Genomic DNA, 24,515 nt, shown 5'->3' with positions numbered 1-24,515 from the left:
TGTCCAAATTTTATGGCAAAAGTCACTTGATAAAATGAAAAGTTGTTGCAAATTGCTGCATCATCTTTCGCATGTTGACCAGGATATTGTCCTTACTTTTAGATAATTCTCATGCTCAAGGGACACACCTAAGTATGAATTTTTGCCCATTTGTTCAAAATTATTCGGAATAATATCGACGTCAAAAACCACAACACGAAAGCTAAAAACATTTCAATTTTTTTTTCCAAATATTATGTATTGATAAATATTTTTTGAAAGGAAAATAATTATATAAACTCCATTTTAAATAGAATTGATTGAGTTAATATATTTTTTCCCTAAACTAATGGTAAGTTATTAGTTTTATCGTGAATAAAATATTATATGAAATATTTTAAATCATTTCATATATTTTTATTAAAATATAATGTATCACAACATAAAATCATTGTTGATAGAAATATTCTTAAAAGTTGTTTTGTGTTTAATTGATTTGTATTTGTGGGCACATCATAAAATAGCCTGAGCAATATTTATTGGATTCGGATTAAAAAAAAAAGTTGTCTAATTTATACGACTTTGAACTCCTGCTTCAGCATAATGTTCCAAAATATTAAAACTGCTCCTATACATATATCTGTATAGATACGTATACATAGGTATACAGTTCTTGGATTTTATTTTTAAAAAATAAAAACTTTGGTCCAGAGAATTGGACTTCAACTACGTTTTTTACACCCTTCCTAGGAGAAGATTCTTTATATTAGGAAGTTTTAAACTAAAAACGAATTGAGCTGGCGTTATTCCCTGTTGGACGTACCAACTTAATAAGCCTACTTGAGAGACATACATGCACACTATACAATATGCTACACAAAATATAATAAAACTTATTATGTTCGAATCGTCGTTTCAAACTCTCCATTCAATCATGTGAATCAATGCGTGACCTTCTCGTCTGGGAGGCAATGCCCATGTATCGGAGATCTATGATCTGAAATCCAACAATTCCACCTCTAATCTAATACAGTTTTCACAAGAACTTGTTGCCATACCTTTACAGTTCAAGATCTCATGTTCCTTTGACTATAATGGTCCAATCAGCTCACCAGTGTTGAGGGTAGTATTAATACATAAAGTTACCAGACAAAGTTTCTTGATCAGTGTGCTAATGTAACCCAAGGCCTTAAATATAATGCAAAGTCACCCATAAAGGAATCTTGATCCATTACTTAGTGAAAATGTGAAGTCAAACTAAGCAAACATGAAACATAAACTGCTGCTAATGACAATAATTGAGTCACTATACACAGTAACCTGTCTACAATTGTTGTTGAATGAATTTGAACCTGTGACTCAAAGGGCCAAGGGGGCGGTGCTCCATGTATTGAATGGTCATATGATTCAACAAGCTAGCTTTATCTACTATCTCATCTCATTACAAATGTTGACACAGTTGGTTGTATGGAAATCTAGAAGACATCATATCAATAAGATTGATAATTGGACACGGATCATGTAGAGCTAATGAAGATCTAGAATGAGATCTTAAAAAAAAGAAAGAACTGGTCTTCTTGCATCAACACCACTTACTGACTTACAAACTCAAGTATTTAGCATAGATAACGGAAAGATTTGTGTATGCACTGACATCCTTTCGATTCTATTGCTTTATGGTTCATATGATCGTTTCCAACTAATTAGTATGTAGAACCTAGAATGAACTTTTATTAGAAACACGGTATTTTTTAAACTTTTATTTATTAGAACCATTATTTTTTAAACCTCAGGAAGAGACTCTAGGTTACCCCAACTATACCGGGATACTTCCCACATTACATTAGTTCGGTGAGAGCTATGATGCATTTGTTTTTGTGTGTGTGCATAAGTTAATTTAAAAGTATACAAGTGTTTAGCAACATGACTGATACCGCAGAGATGAAACAAGAAATCTCAAATGTAATTTTTGCACCATGTTGCATTGCGTTTTTTTTTAAAAATTTTCAATGAAAATGAAAATAGTGCCGAGTGTTTGTACGGAAAGACTGGGAGATACTAGAGGAAGTATCCTGTAAGTTTCATTATCCTGCTAGGGTATCAACACAATTATACATGCGTTGACAAAGGAAGGGAGTGCTCCTGACAAAGTTATTCTATTATATTTTTTTATAATTATAACAATAAGTACAGCTTTTTTAGCAACCAACTTTCAAGTACCAAATAGGCTATCTTAAAAAATTATTTTATAATATAGTTTGAAATTCTTTACTGCCTATATAAAGCAGTATTCCCGTGGATATCAGATGCAAACCAGAATTTTATTTTCAAACTCTTTTTCTTCGTCGTCCCTCCAACCACAAATCTAATCTCTGGAAAGAGCAGGGAATATCTTTGTATATTGTCTACTGAGATTTCCTCTAAACATGTTTCCCATGGTAATCTATATAGGAACTTTATTAATAATCATCACTACAACCTGGCTTTACAATTGGAAAAATCCCAGGTGTAATGGAGTCCTCCCACCAGGTTCAATGGGCTGGCCACTCCTCGGGGAGACTCTTCAGTTCTTTGTTCCCAACACATCATTTGATATCCCTCCTTTTGTAAAGGAGAGAATGCAAAGGCAAATAATAATGATACTGTCATCAGTTTATCTAAATCATCAGCTAATTCATCTTACCAATGAAAATAATGATTTTGCTTGTTTTCAGATATGGACCTATATTCAAGACTAGTTTGGTGGGGCGTCCAGTTATTGTATCCACAGATGCAGATCTTAATAACTTCATCTTTAAACAAGAGGGAAAATTATTTCAAAGCTGGTATCCAGATACTTTTACAGAAATATTCGGTAGACAAAATGTAGGTTCTATGCATGGATTTATGTACAAGTACCTAAAGAACATGGTGCTGAATCTATTTGGTCAAGAAAGCCTTAAGAAGATGCTTCTGGAGGTCGAACTGGCATCTAATAGCAACTTAAAGAGTTGGTCAGAAAAGACTATGGTTGATATCAAGGAAGGAACTGCACAGGTAATCAAGATTTATCTTTTCCACAGCAACTCCACTGACTTATTTTATATAGGTTCGATTAATATTATTATCAATGTTTTTTATGTAGATGATATTTGACCTGACTGCAAAAAAGCTCATCAGTTATGAATCAAGTAAATCTTCCGAAAATCTGAGGGAAAACTTTGTAGCTTTTATGCAGGGGTTAATCTCCTTCCCTGTGAACATTCCTGGAACAGCCTACAACAAATGCTTGCAGGTATGTCAACACATCTCGGACTAATATTGATACAATCATAACATGCTATCATCCTGGTTAACAGAAAGACTATTGAGCGAACTCATTGCTTTTATCAGGGAAGAAGGAAGGCAATGAAGATGCTGAAAAACATGCTTCAAGAAAGAAAAGAGAGGCCAAGAAAGACCCAAACAGATTTCTTTGATTATGTATTGGATGAACTTAAACAAGAGGATACGGTACTCACAGAGGCGATTGCTCTGGATTTGATGTTTGTTTTGCTTTTTGCCAGCTTTGAAACTACCTCCCTGGCACTCACTCTTGCTGTTAAATTTCTTTCTGAATATCCATCAGTGTTGCAAAAATTAAAGGTGAGTGAAGACAAAATTACCATCAACCAAACAACTGATTTCTATATTTGCGTATCTGTCGAGCCAACATGCTCTAAATATGTCACAGGAAGAACAAGAATCAATTATTAAAAGGAGGGAAAATTCAGATTCCGGACTAACATGGAATGAGTATAAATCAATGAAATTCACATTTCAGGTAAACTATAAATATCCCTATATCACTTGAATATATTCTGAATTAGTGGAAATGTTTTCACATTCTAACAGAAGCTAATCGCAGTTCATCAATGAAACCGTAAGGATGGCCAATATAGTCCCAGGAATTTTCAGAAAAACACTAAGAGAAACCAAATATAAAGGTATGGCTTTTTATTAGGTAATTTTGAAGAAACTCCGGATTGGTTCATAGGGCGTACCTTAATACAATTCTTGGCTGGGCAGGATATACGATTCCAGCTGGTTGGGCTGTCATGGTATGTCCTCCGGCGGTGCACTTGAACCCCACAACATATAATGATCCCCTTCACTTCAATCCATGGAGATGGGAGGCAAGTACTTCCAAATTATTATACTTTCAAAATGATATTCTTCCGTCTATCTCAAAATGATGGAGATATAAATGCATACAGGGAATAGACACGAATGACACATCACGAAACTTCATGGCCTTTGGAGGTGGTATGAGATTTTGTGTTGGCACAGATTTCACCAAAGTCCAGATGGCCGTCTTTCTTCATTGCTTGGTCACAAAGTACAAGTAAGAATCAAGTGTTCTATAAATTTGTATTTAACTTTTCATGAAAGACCTGCAAAAATGACTGATCTATTTTTGCCCGTCAGGTGGGAACCAATCAAAGGAGGAGACATTCTTAGAACTCCTGGTCTACAGTTTCCGAATGGGTATCACGTCCATATCTTTGAAAAAGACACAAAATCATACACAAGCAAATCATTTGGATGGACATACACATGAAACTGACAAACTTTAGCTCTTTCCCCAAATGAATCACCAATATTATCGAACAGTTTCAAGTGAACTGACAAAAGCGGCCTCGTAGATACGTCTCTCCACATTTTGCTGCACACAAAAGTCATGTTCATAATGTAAGAAAATTTTGTTTGTATACATTATCCAACAAAAATAGTGGTAGTTCTAGCCTTCTCGGAAACAAGCACAAGAAAAGTTCATTCACTTAGAATACAATACATTGTCAGTGTAATTATCAGGTATTGTATGAGTACAAATTTTTCAGCATTAATCTTTTAGAAACCGTCTTCAACCATCGGAATATTACTTCATATCTTGAACAAGTTGCTTTTCTATGGCTTTTCGGTCCTTTTAACAGTCTAAGGTCAGAGGTGGTTAACATTAGAATGAACAAATCTAATAAATTGAGAGAATGTCACGGACATGGATAGGCAGCAATGCTTTTATTCCACATAATTGTACTGTACTCTCTCCAGTCGTTATATGATCAGGATACTTTACTTCAAATAATCATCTTGTTACTCATTCCGTGCCTTGGGCATTTTCCAGTTTTTGTCAGGGTCATCTTTTTTCCTTTTTCTATGATGTCTAGCACAACCGTCCTCTCTCCTGCCCATGTGAGCTTCCCACGATGTTCCTGAGCTTTTGTGCCTTCCATGCTTATGCTTGTCCTTGTATACATGGTGAAGATGATAATGGTAATCATTTCCCCAGTTAAACTGCCGCGGCGGTGCTCACCAGGAATGTGCCGCCTCTTTTGAGCATCATGATTGTGATATCTTCAGATCTTTTTCCATTTAAAATCAACACAATGTACTCAGAAGTGAGGGAGCTTTGAGTATAATAATGGATACCTTGACATTTAAGACAAAGACCTCGATTGAAAGATGAAAATCAAGCTCATAATCTATTTCAGTGAAAAAATAGAGAGATAAAAGCTGTTGAAGAATCATCGGTATTGAAAATTACAACAGGCATTCGCTAGCTATAAAGTAAACGAAATTCCAAATTGGACCACCTAAATATTGGTGAATTGTACTCTTATTTATTGTAAATTAGCTTTAAAATGATGGTGTGAAACACAAATAAAATAAACAGTATTAGACACCTATCGCTGTGAGAAAGTTGTATGACAGAACATAAAAGACAAGCTTCATCTAGGAACATGAAAAATAATGGAAAATTCATGACTCCCTGCATTGTGTTTAGAGCTTCAGACAGTTGTAACCAAGAGAAAAGAAATTTTCCAGCGTAACAAAGATCTCAAAATTTGGGAAATAAGCAAAGTTGCACCATTACTAATCCATTTCAGTTAATTTGGTAAAGAATTTCGTCATATTTTGGCTATATAAAATACTAAACCTAGCGACTTCATCAAATACTGGTTCAAATGGAATTAGGACTTACAGTGGAACCTTTAAACGGTATATGAATCTAAATTTTGTCTTAAAGCACTTCAAAGTTATCCAAATAATTGTCATTTACGTACCTGGGACACTAAATTACCAAAAACAATAAAGTATATATTCATGGATTCACAAATAACTTTATCAGTTAAAAACAAGAAAACAAGAAAAAAAAAGGGTAAGACAAAGATTAAGAAATATTGATAAGTGGAGAGAAAAGCTCTTCGCAATGTGCAGTTGCCTCTCACACATTTGGACAACGTGCAATCCAGCATCAGATTCGATAAGTGGAGAGCAAAGCTCTTTGCAATGTGCACTTGCCTCCCACACATTTGGAACAGATAAATCGAGAACAATCTTGGAAGTGCAGTTGAGCCCGTCCAATTCAGAGACCATTTCGCATTTTTCGATCGTTGATTTGGAGAGAATTTCAGTTGCGGGCGCATACTTGGATAGCGAAAGAGTGGTAATCTCTGTTACGACGAGCAACCTCATGGCATATTTTTTTAGATTTTCGGAAATTTCTGTCGAATGATGATTCTGATTAGGGCTATGGAATGGGGAATTTGGGGCCAAGTTCCAATTGGTATGTTGAGGGGAGGCGAGTAACGGCTTTTAACGGTTGAGTGGAGGGGTTTTTCACCTGTAGGTCCCTATATTTAACATTAATGTGAAAAGAGCCCCTCCACACAAATGCCCATGTTCATTATAGTTTTCTTTTTCCTTTCCAAGGGAAATTAACTATTTTATTATATCAATTTATTTCATATATGTCAATTTTGTATGATAATAAATGATATTGACAAAATCTAATTTGTTGAAAATATAAATTCATATATTTTAATTTAGACTATAAAATGTTATTTGGATAAATTAATTTAAGTGAAGACATTTGATTTAACAATAATATATTTCAAAATGTCACGTATATCGAGTGAATTTGAAATCCTGATAATTATTAGTAAAATTATACAAAAAAGATGAGAATAAATCTAAAATTCATTCAAATCTAAATCATCTGCATAAGTCAAATAAATTTAAAGTCTATAATTTTAAATACCTCGATCTGAACACAATTTAATATCATTAATTTACAACATATGTTTTTTAAAAACATTATTTAATTAATTTTATCTATCATGCCTATTTGTCATTCTTTATCCATTCATTTTCCTAGCTCTAGTTATATTCCGAGAAATATTATTGTTATTATTTGTTGTGAATTTTCTTTAGTGTTTTTCCCAACAAAATAGCGTTTTGTCAATTCATAAAACAAAGGAAAAAGGTCAAGTGAAATGAGGATAAAATTTATTTGCGTGCACATCGTGTGCAAATGAATCGAGACATTAAAATTTTGAATTCGAAGAGAATAAAATGTGTTTGGGATTCAAAATTAGCGTAAAGATGCACGAGAATTGCACAAATTTTTTTTTTTAAAGATTGCACAATTTTTTTTGGAAAAATGAATCCATTACTAAATCACAAATAAACAGATGTAGCTTTTGTTCAGACAATGTAACAAGTTCATAATACAATACCTACAGAATAAAATTTGCTGCCACAAATCTGTATGTATAACGTGATCCAACCCTGGGCAGGAGGTAGAAGTACTGGCATTACAAATCATCTCTACGGCGGAACTACCGGCCTTTGCTCGATCATTTCGTATTGCAAGACAACGTTTTCCTGCATCAACCAAGGAAGGAAATAAGTAACCCTAATTCTCGGGTTTGGAAAAGTGCGCTGCATATAATGTCGTAACTCGAGATTCAATTATTTTTTTTGGTAAACTCAGAACAAGTAGGTAAACAGCACTAGGCAAAGCCCTGTGCAACAAACGTGCTTGAAAAAGTGTTGGTAGAGGAATCGACCTAGACCGATTGGTTAAGCATTTATCTAGCTACTCTACCAACTCGGACACTCTTTGAGACGCAAATCGAGATTCAATATTGCTAACCTGTCTTATGGTCTGCCATGCGTAAGGGTCGAAACAGATGTAGCTACCTACTTCATAGGTAGAATTCTTTACAGCAGGCAACGAGTCTCTCATGAACCACATGCGGAGCTCTCTATGGAAGTACCACCCTCTGTCATGTCTGTGCAGATATTGGAATACTTTTGAATCATTTTCAATATGAGGAACGAAACTTTAAGCATGCATGCAAAGTTACGTATGAACATGAAGCATGGGTTAGTCTGAACTTGGAAGGTACATTACACATATATAGCCCGATTCCACTCTCTTATTTTAGATTTCTGACAAGCTGAAAAATCAGATGGAACTTCAAAGATGCAAGAAGGTTAAATTTCTAATTTGCAACGAAAATTGAGGATGGAACTCAATGTCAATACTACAAGTTACAGCATCAAACCCTCTAACTATTCTATCTTGCAAAAATGTTATTGCTACAGAGAAATGCATGCTCAAGAAAAAAAGAGAAATGTAAATCAAATATCTCGATGAAAATGTCTTACATTTCATTTGCTGCAAAGAGTTGCGCCTGGTCTTGTGGCATACTGCATGATAGGAGACGAAATCCACAAAGATAAGCGCCACTGACTTAAATTTTAAATTAATGAAAGGCCCGAATCGTAAGTACTTACCTGTAAAAAATGTAAAACAACATCGCTAGATGGAATTTCTTGAAGTGACTAAGCTGCACAAATACAAGGCGACGCATTAATTAATAACAGCGTTAACTGAATATGTTTGCTCTAGTTAACCAATTAACGGAATAAAAGAACACCTTCAATGGAGGAGGTTGTTGAGAATTGTAGCAATCAGGGATATCATACTTTGGTCCTTCTTTCACAGGTTCATCAGAAAATGGAGATGCAAACTTCTTGTGAAGAGGCTCCAGAGAATTTAAGTCGAGGCCGAGGGAGTGCGGATCAACTCCCATAGCAAGAGAGGTTTTGGCCGGATTGGCACCTTTTATTATTTTAAGCAAACCAAGCAACCCATAGTCATCAGGTCCAAGCCGAGAGCTTTGTGCCACCTCTTTACCTCTTAAGGGATTATAGAAGCGAGGTTGAGGTTGAGGTTGAGGTTGATCAGTTTGCTCAGGTCCAAGCCGAGAGCTTTTTGCCACCTCTTTACCTCTTAAGGGATTATAGAAGCGAGGTTGAGGTTGAGGTTGATCAGTTTGTTGGGGAATTACACCCCCGAAACGATGCCGACCACGATGATAATAGTACCCAAAAACTTGCGGAATAAAATAACCAACAAGAACACAAAGATTTACGTGGTTCACCCAATATAGGCTACGTCCACGGAGCACTGCAACTTTTATAACAGGAGAAATATTACAACAAGTGTATACACCAATACACTCAATATTTCTCACACTCCCAACCCGTGTATACCGAGAAAATAATTTCTCTAACTCACACAAAGAGAATTCCCGCACTCAAGAAAAAAATACACTCTTTTTTCTATGCACTCTCTTTTTATCAAAGCTAAAAAGCTTTTGATTTTGAGATACAATAACTGAAGGAATTGAGCTCTATTTATAACTAATTCCCTTGTTCAGTTTTAATAAAAATTCGATGTGGGATGAGTTTATATTATTATTTAATTTAATGTGGGCCCCACCCCATAATAATTCACCTAACAATTCTCCCACTTGAAGACTTGATTTCAATCATGTCTTCACACCATCATTGCAGCAGCTCATATATCTCCATTTATACCTGCAGTCCAACTGAAGTTGAACACAACTTCAGTTTGTCCATGGTTACCGTCTTCGTGAGCATATCGGCTGGATTTTTACTTCCAGGAATCTTCTCCAGCGTCAAGACTCCATCTTCCAGCACTGATCTGATGAAATGGTACCTAACCTGTATATGCTTTGTCCTAGCATGATAAACAGGATTTTTTGCTAAATGAATAGCACTCTGACTGTCACAGTATAATGTGCTATCTTCAAGCTTCTGACCCAATTCCTCCAGAAATGATTTCAACCATATCATCTCCTTGCTAGCTTCTGTAACTGCAACATACTCAGCCTCAGTAGTCGAAAGCGCAACAATCTTTTGCAGCTTAGACACCCAGCTTACAACTGTACCACCTAATGTGAACACATATCCAGTAGTACTTTTCCTGCCATCCAGGTCACCACCCATATCGGCATCGACAAAACCCTGTAAGCCAAATTTTGATCTCCTGAAGCATAAAGAACAACTAGCAGTACCTTTCAAATACCTGAGAATCCACTTAACTGCTTCCCAGTGTTGCTTTCCTGGATTACTCATAAACCTGCTCACAACTCCCACTGCATGTGCTATGTCTGGTCTTGTGCACACCATTGCATACATGAGGCTTCCGACAGCAGAAGCATAAGGAACCTTATTCATATAAGCCTGCTCCTGCTCCGTCGATGGTGATTGTGCTTTGGTTAGTTTGAAATGACTAGCCAAAGGAGTACTCACAGATTTAGCTTCATCCATATTAAATCTGCTAACCACCTTTTTCACGTACTCTTCTTGAGATAACTTCAAGAATCCATTCACCCGGTCTCTGAAGATCCTCATTCCAAGGATTTGCTTTGCAGCACCCAAATCCTTCATGGCAAATTCCTTTGATAAATCTTTCTTGAGTTTATCAATTTCTTCCAGACAAGCTCCAGCTATCAGCATATCATCTACATATAGCAGTAGTATGATATAAGAACCGTCAAACTTTTTCACATAACAGCAGTGATCAGCTTGACACCTTAGGAATCCATTTTCACTCATGAATCCATCAAACTTCTTGTACCACTGTCTTGGAGCTTGTTTGAGACCGTACAAGCTCTTCTGAAGTTTGCACACCATTCTCTCTTTTCCCCGTACTTCAAAGCCCTGTGGCTGCTTCATATAAATTTCTTCATCTAGGTCACCGTGAAGAAACGCAGTCTTTACATCCAACTGCTCCAAATGTAAGTCTTCCTTCGCCACTAGTCCAAGTACAGTCCTGATAGTGGTTAATTTAACCACCGGAGAGAAAATCTCGGTGTAATCAATTCCTTCCCGTTGTTGGAAGCCTTTTACAACAAGTCTTGCCTTGTACCGCTTGCTACCATCATGCTCTTCTTTTAACCGGTACACCCACTTGTTATGTAACGCCTTTTTGCCTTGCGGAAGTTCTGTCAACTCCCACGTCTGATTGGATGACAGTGAATCCATCTCATCTTCCATGGCCAACTCCCACTTGGTTGAATCATCATTTTGCATTGCCTCTTCATAAGTCTCCGGTTCACCTTTGTCTGTCAGCAAAATATAGTGAAGTGCAGGGGAGTATCTATCAGGTGGTCTAATGGTTCTCAAAGATCTCCTGAGTTCAATCACCGGAGTTTGTGGGTCATCATCTTGTGCAGTTTCTTCTTCATCTTCCTGGTTACTGGTTTTCGATTCATTCACAGGAATGTTTGTCAATGGCACTTCATCAGTCTTCTCGACTTCAGGACATTCATCTCCAGCTCCAATGTCTGACTTGTCCTTGTACAGAAGTTTCTCATTAAAGATTACATCCCTGCTCCGAATGATCTTCCGATTTTGGTCATCCCAGAAACGATAACCAAACTCATTATCTCCATAACCAATAAAGAAGCACTTCTTTGATTTCGGATCAAGTTTTGTTCTGCTTGCTGAATCAATATGAACATAGGATAGACATCCAAACACTTTCAAGAAAGAAAGGTTTACTTCTTTGCCGCTCCAAACCTCTTCGGGTATTTTGTAGTCCAGTGGTACCGAAGGTCCTCTGTTGATCAGATATGCTGCAGTGTTAACAGCATCAGCCCAGAATGATTTTGGCAATCCAGAATGCAATCTCATGCTCCTTGCGCGTTCATTCAAGGTCCTGTTCATCCTTTCAGCTACACCATTCTGTTGAGGTGTACCAGGAATGGTTTTCTCCATCTTGATCCCGTTCTGTGCACAATATTTCTTGAACTCATCATCTTCATATTCTCCACCATTGTCAGACCGTAAGCACTTCACCTTCAAGTTGGTCTCATTTTCCACCATGGCTTTCCACCTTTTAAAGGTCTCGTAAACATCAGATTTATTTTTCAGAAAATAAACCCAAACTTTTCTACTCGAATCGTCAATGAATGTGACATAGTATCTCGAGCCTCCAAGGGATGTCACAGGAGATGGTCCCCATACATCAGTATGAACCAGCTCCAACTTTGCTGCTTTCGGTTCTTTACCGCCTTTTGAAAAGCTCACCTTCTTCTGCTTTCCAAAGATACAGCTTTCACATAGTTGGTGTTCAACAGTCTTTAATTCTGGTAGCTTTCCTTTTGACACCAACATCTTCATTCCCTTCTCACTCATGTGTCCAAGTCTATAATGCCATAGACTTGAATTGGCTCCAGCATCCACAGCTGCTAATGTGTCTCTGCAACTGGAAGTCATATACAATGTTCCAGTTTTCTTTCCTCGAGCAACAATCATGGCTCCTTTGTTCACTTTCCAGGAACCATCACCGAAGGTCACATTGTGGCCTTCATCATCGAGCTGTCCCACCGAGATCAGATTGCGTGTCAAATTTGGTACATGTCTGACTTTGTTGATTTTCCAGACAGATCCATTTGACATCTTCATCCGTACATCACCCATACCAACAATTTCCAAGGGTTTTCCATCAGCCAGGAAAACTTTTCCGTAATCGCCAGCGATGTAATTATCAAATACATCGCGATCACCAGTGGTATGAAACGAAGCTCCCGAGTCCATAACCCAAGAATCAACAGGGCTTTCCATGGATAATAGCAGAGCATCATGTACTTCATCAGTGACAGCATTGGCATTATTCTTCATTGATCTGCAGTTCTTTTTCAGGTGACCAGTCTCACCACAGCTCCAGCACTTCATATTCTTTTCAGAGATGTTTTTGTCTTTTCCATTTCTTGACTTGGATCTACCGCGCCATCGGTTGGAACTCCTTTCACCACTCCTGCCTCTTCCTCTGTTATCAAGATTTAGAGCAGATCTCGATGATGTTGCTTCACCCGAGTCTTTCCTGCGAACTTCTTCAGCAAGGATTTGATCTCTAACATCATTGAGTTGTAGTTTTCCTTTTCCAACAGAATTGCTAACCGCTGCCCGCATCGGTTCCCAATTGTCTGGTAAAGACGCCAGAAGAATAAGTGCCCGAATCTCATCATCAAATTTGATGTCCACCGATGTCAGCTGGGAGACAATCGTGTTGAATTCATTTATGTGTTTTGCCACCGAAGCACCTTCTCCCATCTTCAAGTTGAATAACTTCTTCATGAGATGTACTTTGTTGTTTGCTGATGGCTTCTCGTACATGTCTGATAGAATGATCATCATATCCTCCGTGGTTTTGGCCTCCGCCACGTTATGCGCTACGTTCTTTGTTAGGGTCAATCGTATGACACCTAAAACCTGTCGGTCAAGGAGCTCCCAATCATCATCCTCCATCTTTTCCGGTTTTTTTCCTGATAGAGGTTGATGCAGCTTCTTACTGTACAAATAATCTCTTATCTGTAACCGACAAAAAGAAAAATCTGTTCCGTCGAACTTGTTGATTCTCGGTCCCGATCCATCATATCCGGCCATCACTTCTCTAGCCTTAGCAAAAAATCTAAAAACTCTTTTCTGATGTGGAAGATCAGACAAAGCTGCAACCACAGAGCATACTCAGAATTCTTAAGAATTTTCACAACAAGGCTCTGATACCAGTTGTTGGGGAATTACACCCCCGAAACGATGCCGACCACGATGATAATAGTACCCAAAAACTTGCGGAATAAAATAACCAACAAGAACACAAAGATTTACGTGGTTCACCCAATATAGGCTACGTCCACGGAGCACTGCAACTTTTATAACAGGAGAAATATTACAACAAGTGTATACACCAATACACTCAATATTTCTCACACTCCCAACCCGTGTATACCGAGAAAATAATTTCTCTAACTCACACAAAGAGAATTCCCGCACTCAAGAAAAAAATACACTCTTTTTTCTATGCACTCTCTTTTTATCAAAGCTAAAAAGCTTTTGATTTTGAGATACAATAACTGAAGGAATTGAGCTCTATTTATAACTAATTCCCTTGTTCAGTTTTAATAAAAATTCGATGTGGGATGAGTTTATATTATTATTTAATTTAATGTGGGCCCCACCCCATAATAATTCACCTAACACAGTTTGCTGGAAATGATGATATTGCTGCATAAGATGACAGTAGATTACAAGTAATTAGAAATCCAAAATATCCTCTATTTTCTTTGTCACTTAGGGGAAAAATCTGCAGTGAAGAAAGTCCTAGATTTAAATTACGGAAACTACTGGATCATTTGAAGTTTAAATCATAATAGAAAGAATAGGTTGTGCATACCTCGGAACCATGAAAATGAAGAACTTGATTGCCTGGCATAGGAGAAGAAAACCCCGTTCCACTTATTGAAGAATCATGACCTTGTTGCAGAGGATAATGTGATGCATTTATAGCACCAAACATAAAACCAGGAGATCTTCCCATCTAGTAGACAAAAGGTATTTATGAATCATGTAGATGTTCACAAATATTCAAGTAAACCTCATCTTCAAGCACATTAACTCACTGGATATTGCTGAGGCTGCACTAAATGTTCTTTCTGGCGCTGTGTTGCGCTATAATCAACGAGACCCCCGACGTTTTGCATGACTTGTATATCTATAAATGCAAATAAAAAATACTTCAATGCAACTTATGTAAAATATACAATGTTGTTATTGCTGAGCAAACGTGAAAAACTAACAAATGGATAAGTTAGATTATGCACACAGAACTTGTAAATGCTAAACTTCTCGGGTTTTAAGTATAATCCTGCCAATATTGTTGTACTACTTATTTAATCATATATATGTGATAAACGTATAGTATTTACCGGACAAATTCAAGCCAGAAACAGGACTAGGGACATTAGCCAACCCAGTAGAACTTGAACCACTACCATCTGCACCGACAAAACCACCAATAGAATTGACCATTCGTCCTGCATGTCCCTTATTTGGAACCAAAGGTGGCTTAGGAATCAAAGGTGGTCCTGAAATCACAAAATATGATGAAAAGATTGTAGATTCAATACATTTGTCTTTGTAAGTTTGAAAAAATTATACCCCCGGTTTTTGTGATGCCCGAATTATACCCACGTGAGCTTCCGAGAGACAGCTGCATCAGATGGTCAATTACAGTTTAGGATTTCTCAAGAAACTAGATAGTAGAGATATTTATGACCAGTACTTGCAGATAAGATTATTCGTTGTATGCATACAAAGAATTTTTTTGAAGAGTTTTTCCTATTGCAATATTGTTAGATAAGTTGTGTAGTTTTACCTGGAAAGGTTCATTGGTTAAAACACGTGACGTGTTTCTCATACTCGACGAGACTCCTTGAGTTTGTTGAATGACACTTGGAAGATCGACAATATTTGTTGAACTTCTTGATGCATATGATCCAGGAAAATACGGAGTATAACTCCCGTGGATATTGTTGCGAAGCCCTTTATTGTTTCCAGCAATATTGAGGAAAGAAAATTTGTGTTAATTCAAGCATTGCAACATCTATATAAAAAAAAGTAGATATTGATCAGCAACTTGGAGAGTATACCACCAGATTCATTAGAAGCAGCACTAGGTCTAGATGGAACAAATGGGGTAGAATAGGGAGTCATATAAGTTCTTCCATTGACATCTACACGGTTTGAGTTAGACTTGTTTGATGTCTTTGGTGTCCACATTTTGCACTTCAATAACTGCAAGATAATAAGTACAACATTATTAAATCATTTTGGTCTTTCAAAATATGAATGCCAAACTTTTTATGGCATATGCAACACATGCATTGATTGAGTTTCCAACTATTCGATGATGCATCGCCAAAAAGAATCATGCATAAAGATCACCAAATGAACAAAAAATCCAAGAACCGTCTTCTTGTCAACTTTTTCTTAATACGCATAGTAATTTTCGGATAGAATTTAAAGTCATCATTCCATCATATATAAAGCAAGTGACGCAAACTCGAATATTCCATGAATCTTGTAACGTCCAACGTACGGTAAATGTACAACGACATGATTTAAGTAACACAAATATAACCGCACAATCGATCATCACAAAATAGATTTTTTTAACAGTTAACGGTCGAATAACTTGTTTTTTTTTTTGGCATGAAAATCCAGATCTTTGTTTAAAAACCCAAAAAACATAAACAATTCTGTCTTTTTAATGCTTTCAAAAAAAATCCTGCCATTTTAATTTGCTAGGCACCAAGATCTCACTTTTGATAAAGTAATTCTCTTACAAATTTTTTTACCAAGTAAACCACAGATCTCTTCACTCAATGGTTGCTCCTTTAAATCATTTACAACTAAATCAAATCCAGAATTCAAGAAATCTCCAGGAAAAAGAAGAGATCTAAGACAAAACCGAAGTTTTTTAACCTCAATTCTTAACCCATCCAATTATAAGCACATCCAAACAAGCATGACTTTAAAGCCTACGGGAATTCGATTTAAAAAGTTAATTCAAATGCGTGCATGGTCAACCAGATGGTTATAAAACCATAAAAAACCTACTAATATTTCAATGAAAAACTCAATGAAAATCCGATTTAATCAACCTGTATCAATTACAAAAGAAAAAGAAAATGAAAACAAAAAATTATAAAATATTTCAGCCACCTTCAGAAAACTGAAAAGAAAAAAAAAATTTAGAATTTTGAATGTGAAAACAAATTTAGACGTGTTGATTATTGGAAATAAGTTCTCACTGATGTTCAATGCTAAGCAGGAGAAGGATGCTTTGTAGCTAGGAAGTTGGGTGTCTGGAATTGATACAGGACTCCCCTTTATATAGGAGGACTCTCTTTTGTCTACAGTGTTGGAAGTGTACAATTCTCTACAATGCTCCTTTCAATTATTTATTTTGGGTTAATAAAACTTATTTTTGCAGCATGAATATTACTAATTTTCAAAGAAGACACGAACTAGTTTTTATTAATTGAACTTTCGTCTCCAACAATTCTCCTGATGTTATTTTCGTGTAAATTATTAAAAAAGAATAAAAGGCGGGAATTTTTTGTATATCGAAATTTTACGTATGCATGTGTCATAATCGTCGATTTATGAATTTTGGTAAAATAATGCATTATATGTACATCATCTATAAATTTAAGTTAGTACGTAAAATTTGATAAAATTGTCTTTTCCTGCGTCCTGAAATTTAATGAAAATAATCCAAAATTTTTTTATTTCAAACTCACATTAGAAAATTATTCAAAATATTCTAATTATCCTATTCATAATTTTGAACATGTGTCGTGTAAATTCAGACAATCTATGTAATATTATGCTATTTACAGATTGTGGGAAATCAAGAGAAAAAATCAAAAATTTAATGCACGTAATCTTCACTGTGATTCTTTAATATTTAAAAAAGCAAGTAACTTTATAATAATTTTGTATTACATTGAGCTTCTCTTGTAGAATTCTCATCATTTGACTTTATTTGTATCTCATTAATGTATTTAAATTTAAGTAGATTGATATAAAAACAAACAAATCGTAATTAAAATAATATAATATAAGTTATTAAAAAAAGTGAAACCATAAGTTTTCTATATGCATTTATGTTAGATTACACTGAGAAAAAATACAATTGATCACAAACATTGTGCTTTAATTCACATTAACTTTATTTATTAATTAATAAAACATTTTGATTTTTATTAAAACCCATGTTTTATTTAACTTTAAATTTAAACAAAAAACCTATAATTTTTAGTTTTGGTCTCCATAAAAACATATTATTTCCCAAAACAAAACATAACATGATAGATAAAAACTCAAACACAAATTTTGAATTAAAAAATTATTTCACCCCATAAGTTACTACATTGAATTTTGTATTTACTTACATGCAATTTTTGGTTTTTAGCATCACGTATCAATTTTTCTTAATAAAAACATAAATGAGGAGAATCGAAATTAATTTTTTTATGTATTTTTCATTAATAATTGGCACCCGAAAGGAAACATAAAGAGGTTTGTTTTTTTTTTCCTCCTAATTTTTCCAAGCAAGTTATTGTAAATATATATATGCCAAAATAATAGACATCATATAATTAAGGGAAAATTAATTATAGCCAGGAAGATAAAATTAGTAATATAATTATATGTCTAAATATTTTTTTATTAAGTCTAAATAATGAATGTTATTATTATTATTATTGTTATTTAATTATATGTTTTATATAGATGAATTATTCGCCCTACCGTATCAGGATTAATATATTGTAAATTTTAAATGAGTAAAATTGATTTTAGTAAGTAGACTGTTATTTTTGAGTCATTTAGTAAGTAAAGTATTGATTTATTATCAATGTTACAGTACTCATTGTAATTAAATACTATTATAGAGAGAATGTAAGTAATTGAAAGTATTTTAGCGACGACACTCGTTTTATTAAAATATATGGATTTGAATAACGTTACAACTAAAATTTTAAAACTGCACAGCAACCGAAACTTTGTACGTTAAACAATCTCTTAGTAGATATGATTATTGCTTCTCAACAATGTCTCTCTTAACGATCATAATCTCATCAATTCATGGTAATTAAATTGAACGTGTGACATTTCTCTGAAATGAATTGTATAATCAAATGTGTGTCAATTTACCAATAATTATAGTTGATGGTAACTACGTTGGTAATTTTTAATGGACGGACAAAATGCCTCTTATTTTATGATTATGTTAAAAATATGTGCACGTGATGAGTTTCTAGTTTCAAAAAAAAATTATGAATCTAAGATAAAATAAATAAAAATTGCTTATTTATAGAAGGTCAAAATGACTTCTCAATTTAAATTTACCTAATTTAAAGTCTACACGTGAATGTTGTTGTAGGGTAATTCGGCCTAAAAGTTAGCAAGTTTTTTAAGGTTTCACGAGTTTAGTCTACACTATTTCTTGAAAACTCATGATTGATTATTCAACAAAGACTGAGGAAATCGAATAAGTGGTGTGCTGTCGTTGTGCCACCAAACTTAAATTCTTACTCTTTAAATAAAACTAGTATAATGGTGAGCATGGTCGAATCCACAGGGAATGGGAGATGATTTCTTTCGAGAAAAATGCAAGTAAAAGGGGGTTTTTTGTATATGAATTAAATAAAATACTAAACTAAATTTATCCAAGAAAGGAAAATAATAAATTAAAATGATAATTAATCAACTATAATAAAATGAAGAATTTAATATTAGAACGATCTGATTCAAGGGATTTCTACTATTTAATTATATCATTGTTCATCGGCTAACAAATAATTTATTCAAGTTGTTCCAAGCAATTAACCTTAGAATTATAGGGATAGCCGCTAAAATTCTTGTGTTTTCCTAAAATAATTGACCGAACCCAGCATCCAGTCAAAACTTATTAATAATTAACTGGGCACGATAGCGTTCCATATTAATTAAAAATAGCATTTCAGTTTTGTGAAAACAGTTAATCCTAAAATCTAACAACCGAGATAGCTGCAATTGATAGATCGAGTTTCGTTGATTTATTTAGACTAAATATGCTATGATAGCACAACACATCTAATCTATGCTACTCGTGTACCAATCATTCATGACAATTACGGATCACTGAATTCATGGCTAGCAGTAGAAAATTATATAACGAATTAAATTGTCAGATTAACCGAGATACAACTTTCATAGAATTAAATATAAATCAACAAATACTTGGAATAACAAGAATATTAAACCCAAAAAACAAAACCTCACAGTGATAAATTAAACAGTAAAAACAACCCTTAAATCAGAAATTAAACTTAGCCTAGAGTTATGGAGAGAATCGGAGAAAATCCTTGCTCTTTCTTTTATGCTCTTCACATGAGATTGGTAGAGGAAGAATTCTTTTCCTGTGCAATGATTCAGCCGCCTCCCTACCTCACGTTTTGTAGGTTATATCAAGGATAGAAAAACTCATTAATTTAAATCATAATCTCTAAAAATCATACCAAAGATATGATAGAGTTTTTTTTGGAATAAAACTCTATGTTATCTTTATTTCTCCCAATAAGAAAAATATCTCTCCAATTATTTTTCATATATCAAATACCATAATTAGGAGTCTAAAATATGATATTATATTTGCAATTTTCGGACTTCAGATTTAGTTATGCCGGTAGCTGAAGAATAGTCACAAGGTGTGATCACGCCTTGTGGAAAGACCTCTTCTGAATTTTTTCTGCTTCAAGTCTTCCACGAAGATTATATCGACAACTTTAATTGTGATATAAAATCATCATTTTAGCACATATTTATCTTACGAGAAGAAAACTTCCTCCTACAATAAAATCACACAAAAATGTGTCAATTAAGCATGTTGAAAATGGTAACAATAAGAGATATGACAACAAAAAATACCAACTATTAGAAGCCTATCAAATCTCCCACACCTAAACCATGCTTGTCCTCAAGCATAAAAGAGTTCAATTCATTATCTCAACTCATTATCCTCTTTCTGCTTCTTTTACTTGTCAGCAATTTTTTTTTTTTCATGCACCTAAGAAATTTCATTGTTAGGCATCTGACTACCAACATCATGAGCAATTGCTTCCTTCCGAATATGTAGAAATAAAAATGCATAGAGTCCAAACACTTCTCACAGGATTCGCTCATGTCACTCGTAAGTGTCTAGGTATGTATCAAGGAGCTCTCTTGTCAAAACACTGAAAATTTTTACCATAAGCTTGCAAATATATCACATCCTCCACCAAGTGAATGGATTGAAATGCACAAACAAGGGCTATAAATGGGTTGAACTGTGGCTAGAGGTAAGGTAGGAAAGAAGGCACAATGTGTTTATGGAATTGAAGAGATCATACATACCTTCCACAAAAACAATTGCATCCAGCTAACAATAATATCTTCAATCTCATTATAACATCCAAGAACATTGTTTTTTTCATCTTCGTTCTTATTTTCCTTTTCACTCCCTTTTTTCCTTCATTTTTTTTCTCTTTTTTCCATATATATTTTTTTTACATCTAAATTTTTTTTTTATTTTTGTGTATAAGAAATATTTTTTTTTGAGACAACGACTACGAGCATGAATCACTCGATCTTAACAATTTGCACTTTCTTGGCTCCAAGCGATGCTAAATGTGATAAGTTTGTATGATTCTCCAATTCAAGGTTCAAATAGAGGGATAACCAACAAAAAGGATTTATCATGGCTTGTAATGTGGTTATTTTCCAATGAATAGCTCAGGCTCGAACTTGGCTCACTAGTGGTAAATGAATCAGGGTAGGCTCAAAAGAACGGCACTGATGATGCGAAAGAAAACGGTTTGAACCTAATGCCCTTTACTTTGTTTATGCATCTAATCCATCACAAGGTGTCAACAATTGCAAGTTCTAGAAAAGTCAACAATGCATGACCAACACACAATCAAATAAAATGGAGCATGATATAATGTTTGCTCATAGGCTCAAAGCTCACCAAAGAAAGCGGTATGTGTGCTAGATCCCATACACTTATCATTTCAACATATCATCAAGAGCAACTACCCACAAATGTAGTAGTAAGAATGCAAAAACAGTTACATACAAAGAAAACATCAGTTTTTTTTCATAGACTCGCATCAGAGGCATTCAAGATTCAAATGAGAGAGATAACGAATAAACACTACATGCTTTATGGATCAAACAAATTCACTCTACCATGTTTATTTTTATTTTTTTTATTTTGTTTTGTTCTTTTTTTTTCAATTAAACATGCAAAAAATGAGGAAAAAAAATTGAAACCATAAATAAGGCTATATACCCCCTCCCACACCTATATGTGGTAATGTCCTCAATGACACAAAAAGTAGATGCACAACACAGACAGTAAAAGCAAGCAAGGGAAGTTAGATAACTCCCCTGAAAATTGTTGGGCATCGTAGAGCAAAGCTTCCTATTGCTGTGGCGGAGTGGTATCGGTGGTTGAGCGACGCTGCTGTACGAAGTTGTGGCGGACCGAGAGATGGAGGTCGGTGCTAGGAAGAAGAAGCCTGCAAGAAATTTGGGAAGGGGGGAAGAAAAAAATAGAGTTAGATTAAAAAAACGTAAATTCTGTTTTTTTTTTTTTTTTGCAGAAGATGTTTTCTCATAAGGCGTGGTCATGCCTTGTTAGAAAACATCTACTGTGTTTAGGGCAATTTTTTTTTTTTTGGTGCAGAAGTTATATTATTATAAGCCGAGTTCCCGCCTTGTTTTAAGACATCTTCTGCACAAAGGTAATAAAAATTATACTATGTGAAAAAAAAAATAAAAATAATAAGAACAAAAAATTTGGGTTGCCTCCCAAAAGCGCTTGATTTTTAGTCGTCAGCTTAACCCTCAAAAGCACTCATTCAAAGAGCGGCTGACGCCCAAAGTACGTGTCATATGACATCATAAATGGGTCTTGGTTCCATGTGCCCTCAAGTTTGGCTTGATGTATACAATGTAAGCTCGTCTCCTTAACAAAACGTGACTTTAAATAGTGGGCATGAGATGAGAATATCATCGCTGGATCTTGAAGAACAAAATCTGTTGAAATTGGCAATGGAGAAAGACAAGGACCTCCTAGATGTATGTATGATAATATTATCGATGAGCTCAAATCGATAGTCTCAGGAGCTTGTTCATTTCTCAACTTCACTAATGACACATCTTCGAATGATATTTCTTCCAAAATTTCTTCAGACTGAGGTTTTACAGTTTCCTCATTCAATGCCACACACTTGTTTACCATATCATTCAGTCGACTTATGATTAATTCAAGACTATGTCCCTCATCTTTTTTATGCTCGAAAGGTTGGTCTGTAAAATCAGAGTGGCTAATTTCTGGAGTGTATTGGTGGCTCCAACTCTGCAGCGAAGGATCCCAATACTGATGGTAGTCAAAGTCGGCCATATCAGTTAACAAATATATCACACTATCTTCATGTCGACTAAGTAGTGGACTACCAGTTGTTAGTGTCCCCTCAAATACCCATCTACGTGTAACTGCATCCAAACCTTTAAGGAAAAGTCGAATAATAACATAGTTAGAAAAATCATGATTCCTGAATGTTGTTACTAAATTATTGAATTTATCCCATGCTATGTAGAATGGCTCTCCGTTTTGTTGGACAAAACTTGTGAATACTTGTCGATGAAACATCTCGAAGTATTTCACAACAAAAAAATCTTCTTCTCTTGATGAATCATCTGTATGAGAAGAACAAAGCGTAAAAAAATAAAAAAATCAAAAGAAATTAACCTTGCACCGTTCCCCGGCAACGACGCCAAAATTTGGTGTGCTGTCGTTGTGTCACCAAACTTAAATTCCTACTCTTTAAATAAAACTAGTATAATGGTGAGTAGGGTCGAATCCACAGGGAACGGGAGATGATTTCTTTCGAGCAAAATGCAAGTAAAAGGGGGGGTTTTTGTATATGAATTAAATAAAATACTAAACTAAATTTATCCAAGAAAGGAAAATAATAAATTAAAATGATAATTAATCAACTAGAATAAAATGAAGAATTTAATATTAGAAAGATCTGATTCAAGGGAGTTCTACTATTTAATTATATCATTGTTCATCGGCTAACAAATAATTTATTCAAGTTGTTCCAAGCAATTAACCTTAGAATTATAGGGATAGCCGCTAAAATTCTTGTGTTTTCCTAAAATAATTGACCGAACCCAGCATCCAGTCAAAACTTATTAATAATTAACTGGGCACGATAGCGTTCCATATTAATTAAAAATAGCATTTCAGTTTTGTGAAAACAGTTAATCCTAAAATCTAACAACCGAGATAGCTGCAATTGATAGATCGAGTTTCGTTGATTTATTTAGACTAAATATGCTATGATAGCACAACACATCTAATCTATGCTACTCGTGTACCAATCATTCATAACAATTACGGATCACTGAATTCATGGCTAGCAGTAGAAAATTATATAACAAATTAAATTGTCAGATTAACCGAGATACAACTTTCATAGATTTAAATATAAATCAACAAATACTTGGAATAACAAGAATATTAAACCCAAAAAACAAAACCTCACAGTGATAAATTAAACAGTAAAAACAACCCTTAAATCAGAAATTAAACGTAGCCTAGAGTTATGGAGAGAATCGGAGAAAATCCTTGCTCTTTCTTTTATGCTCTTCACGTGAGATTGGTAGAGGAAGAATTCTTTTCCTGTGCAATGATTTAGCCGCCACCCTACCTCACGTTTTGTAGGTTATATCAAGGATAGAAAAACTCATTAATTTAAATCATAATCTCTAAAAATCATACCAAAGATATGATAGAGTTTTTTTTGGAATAAAACTCTATGTTATCTTTATTTCTCTCAATAAGAAAAATATCTCTCCAATTATTTTTCATAAATCAAATACCATAATTAGGAGTCTAAAATATGATATTATCTTTGCAATTTTCGGACTTCAGATTTAGTTATGTCGGTAGCTGAAGAATAGTCACAAGG

At 34.8% G+C, this 24,515-nt stretch overlaps 1 protein-coding gene, 1 long non-coding RNA gene and 1 pseudogene across 2 annotated transcripts; 1 reads left to right on the top strand and 2 right to left on the bottom strand.

Annotated features, from left to right (window-relative positions):
• The first annotated feature begins 1,325 nt into the window (after positions 1-1,325).
• Positions 1,326-4,663, top strand: LOC140970200 (cytochrome P450 87A3-like; annotated as a pseudogene).
• Positions 4,664-4,750: 87 nt separating this feature from the next.
• Positions 4,751-6,584, bottom strand: LOC140970201 (uncharacterized). The gene is made up of 2 exons (XR_012174087.1): positions 6,221-6,584; positions 4,751-5,427 (listed from the first exon to the last, which is right to left on the bottom strand). It is a non-coding gene; the product is annotated as an uncharacterized lncRNA (long non-coding RNA).
• Positions 6,585-7,608: 1,024 nt separating this feature from the next.
• LOC140970134 (probable NOT transcription complex subunit VIP2) lies at positions 7,609-14,175 on the bottom strand. The gene is made up of 6 exons (XM_073431732.1): positions 14,139-14,175; positions 8,727-9,388; positions 8,584-8,636; positions 8,455-8,496; positions 7,937-8,075; positions 7,609-7,665 (listed from the first exon to the last, which is right to left on the bottom strand). Exons 1-6 carry the CDS (start codon positions 14,173-14,175, stop codon positions 7,609-7,611), a joined length of 990 nt encoding a protein of 329 aa, XP_073287833.1.
• Positions 14,176-24,515: the final 10,340 nt, after the last annotated feature.

The sequence above is a fragment of the Primulina huaijiensis genome, unplaced genomic scaffold (genome assembly GCF_012295235.1).
Source record: "Primulina huaijiensis isolate GDHJ02 unplaced genomic scaffold, ASM1229523v2 scaffold43369, whole genome shotgun sequence".
Taxonomy (NCBI): domain Eukaryota; kingdom Viridiplantae; phylum Streptophyta; class Magnoliopsida; order Lamiales; family Gesneriaceae; genus Primulina; species Primulina huaijiensis.
Note: the sequence above shows the minus strand (reverse complement) of the source record. Positions and strands in the feature narration are given on the sequence as shown.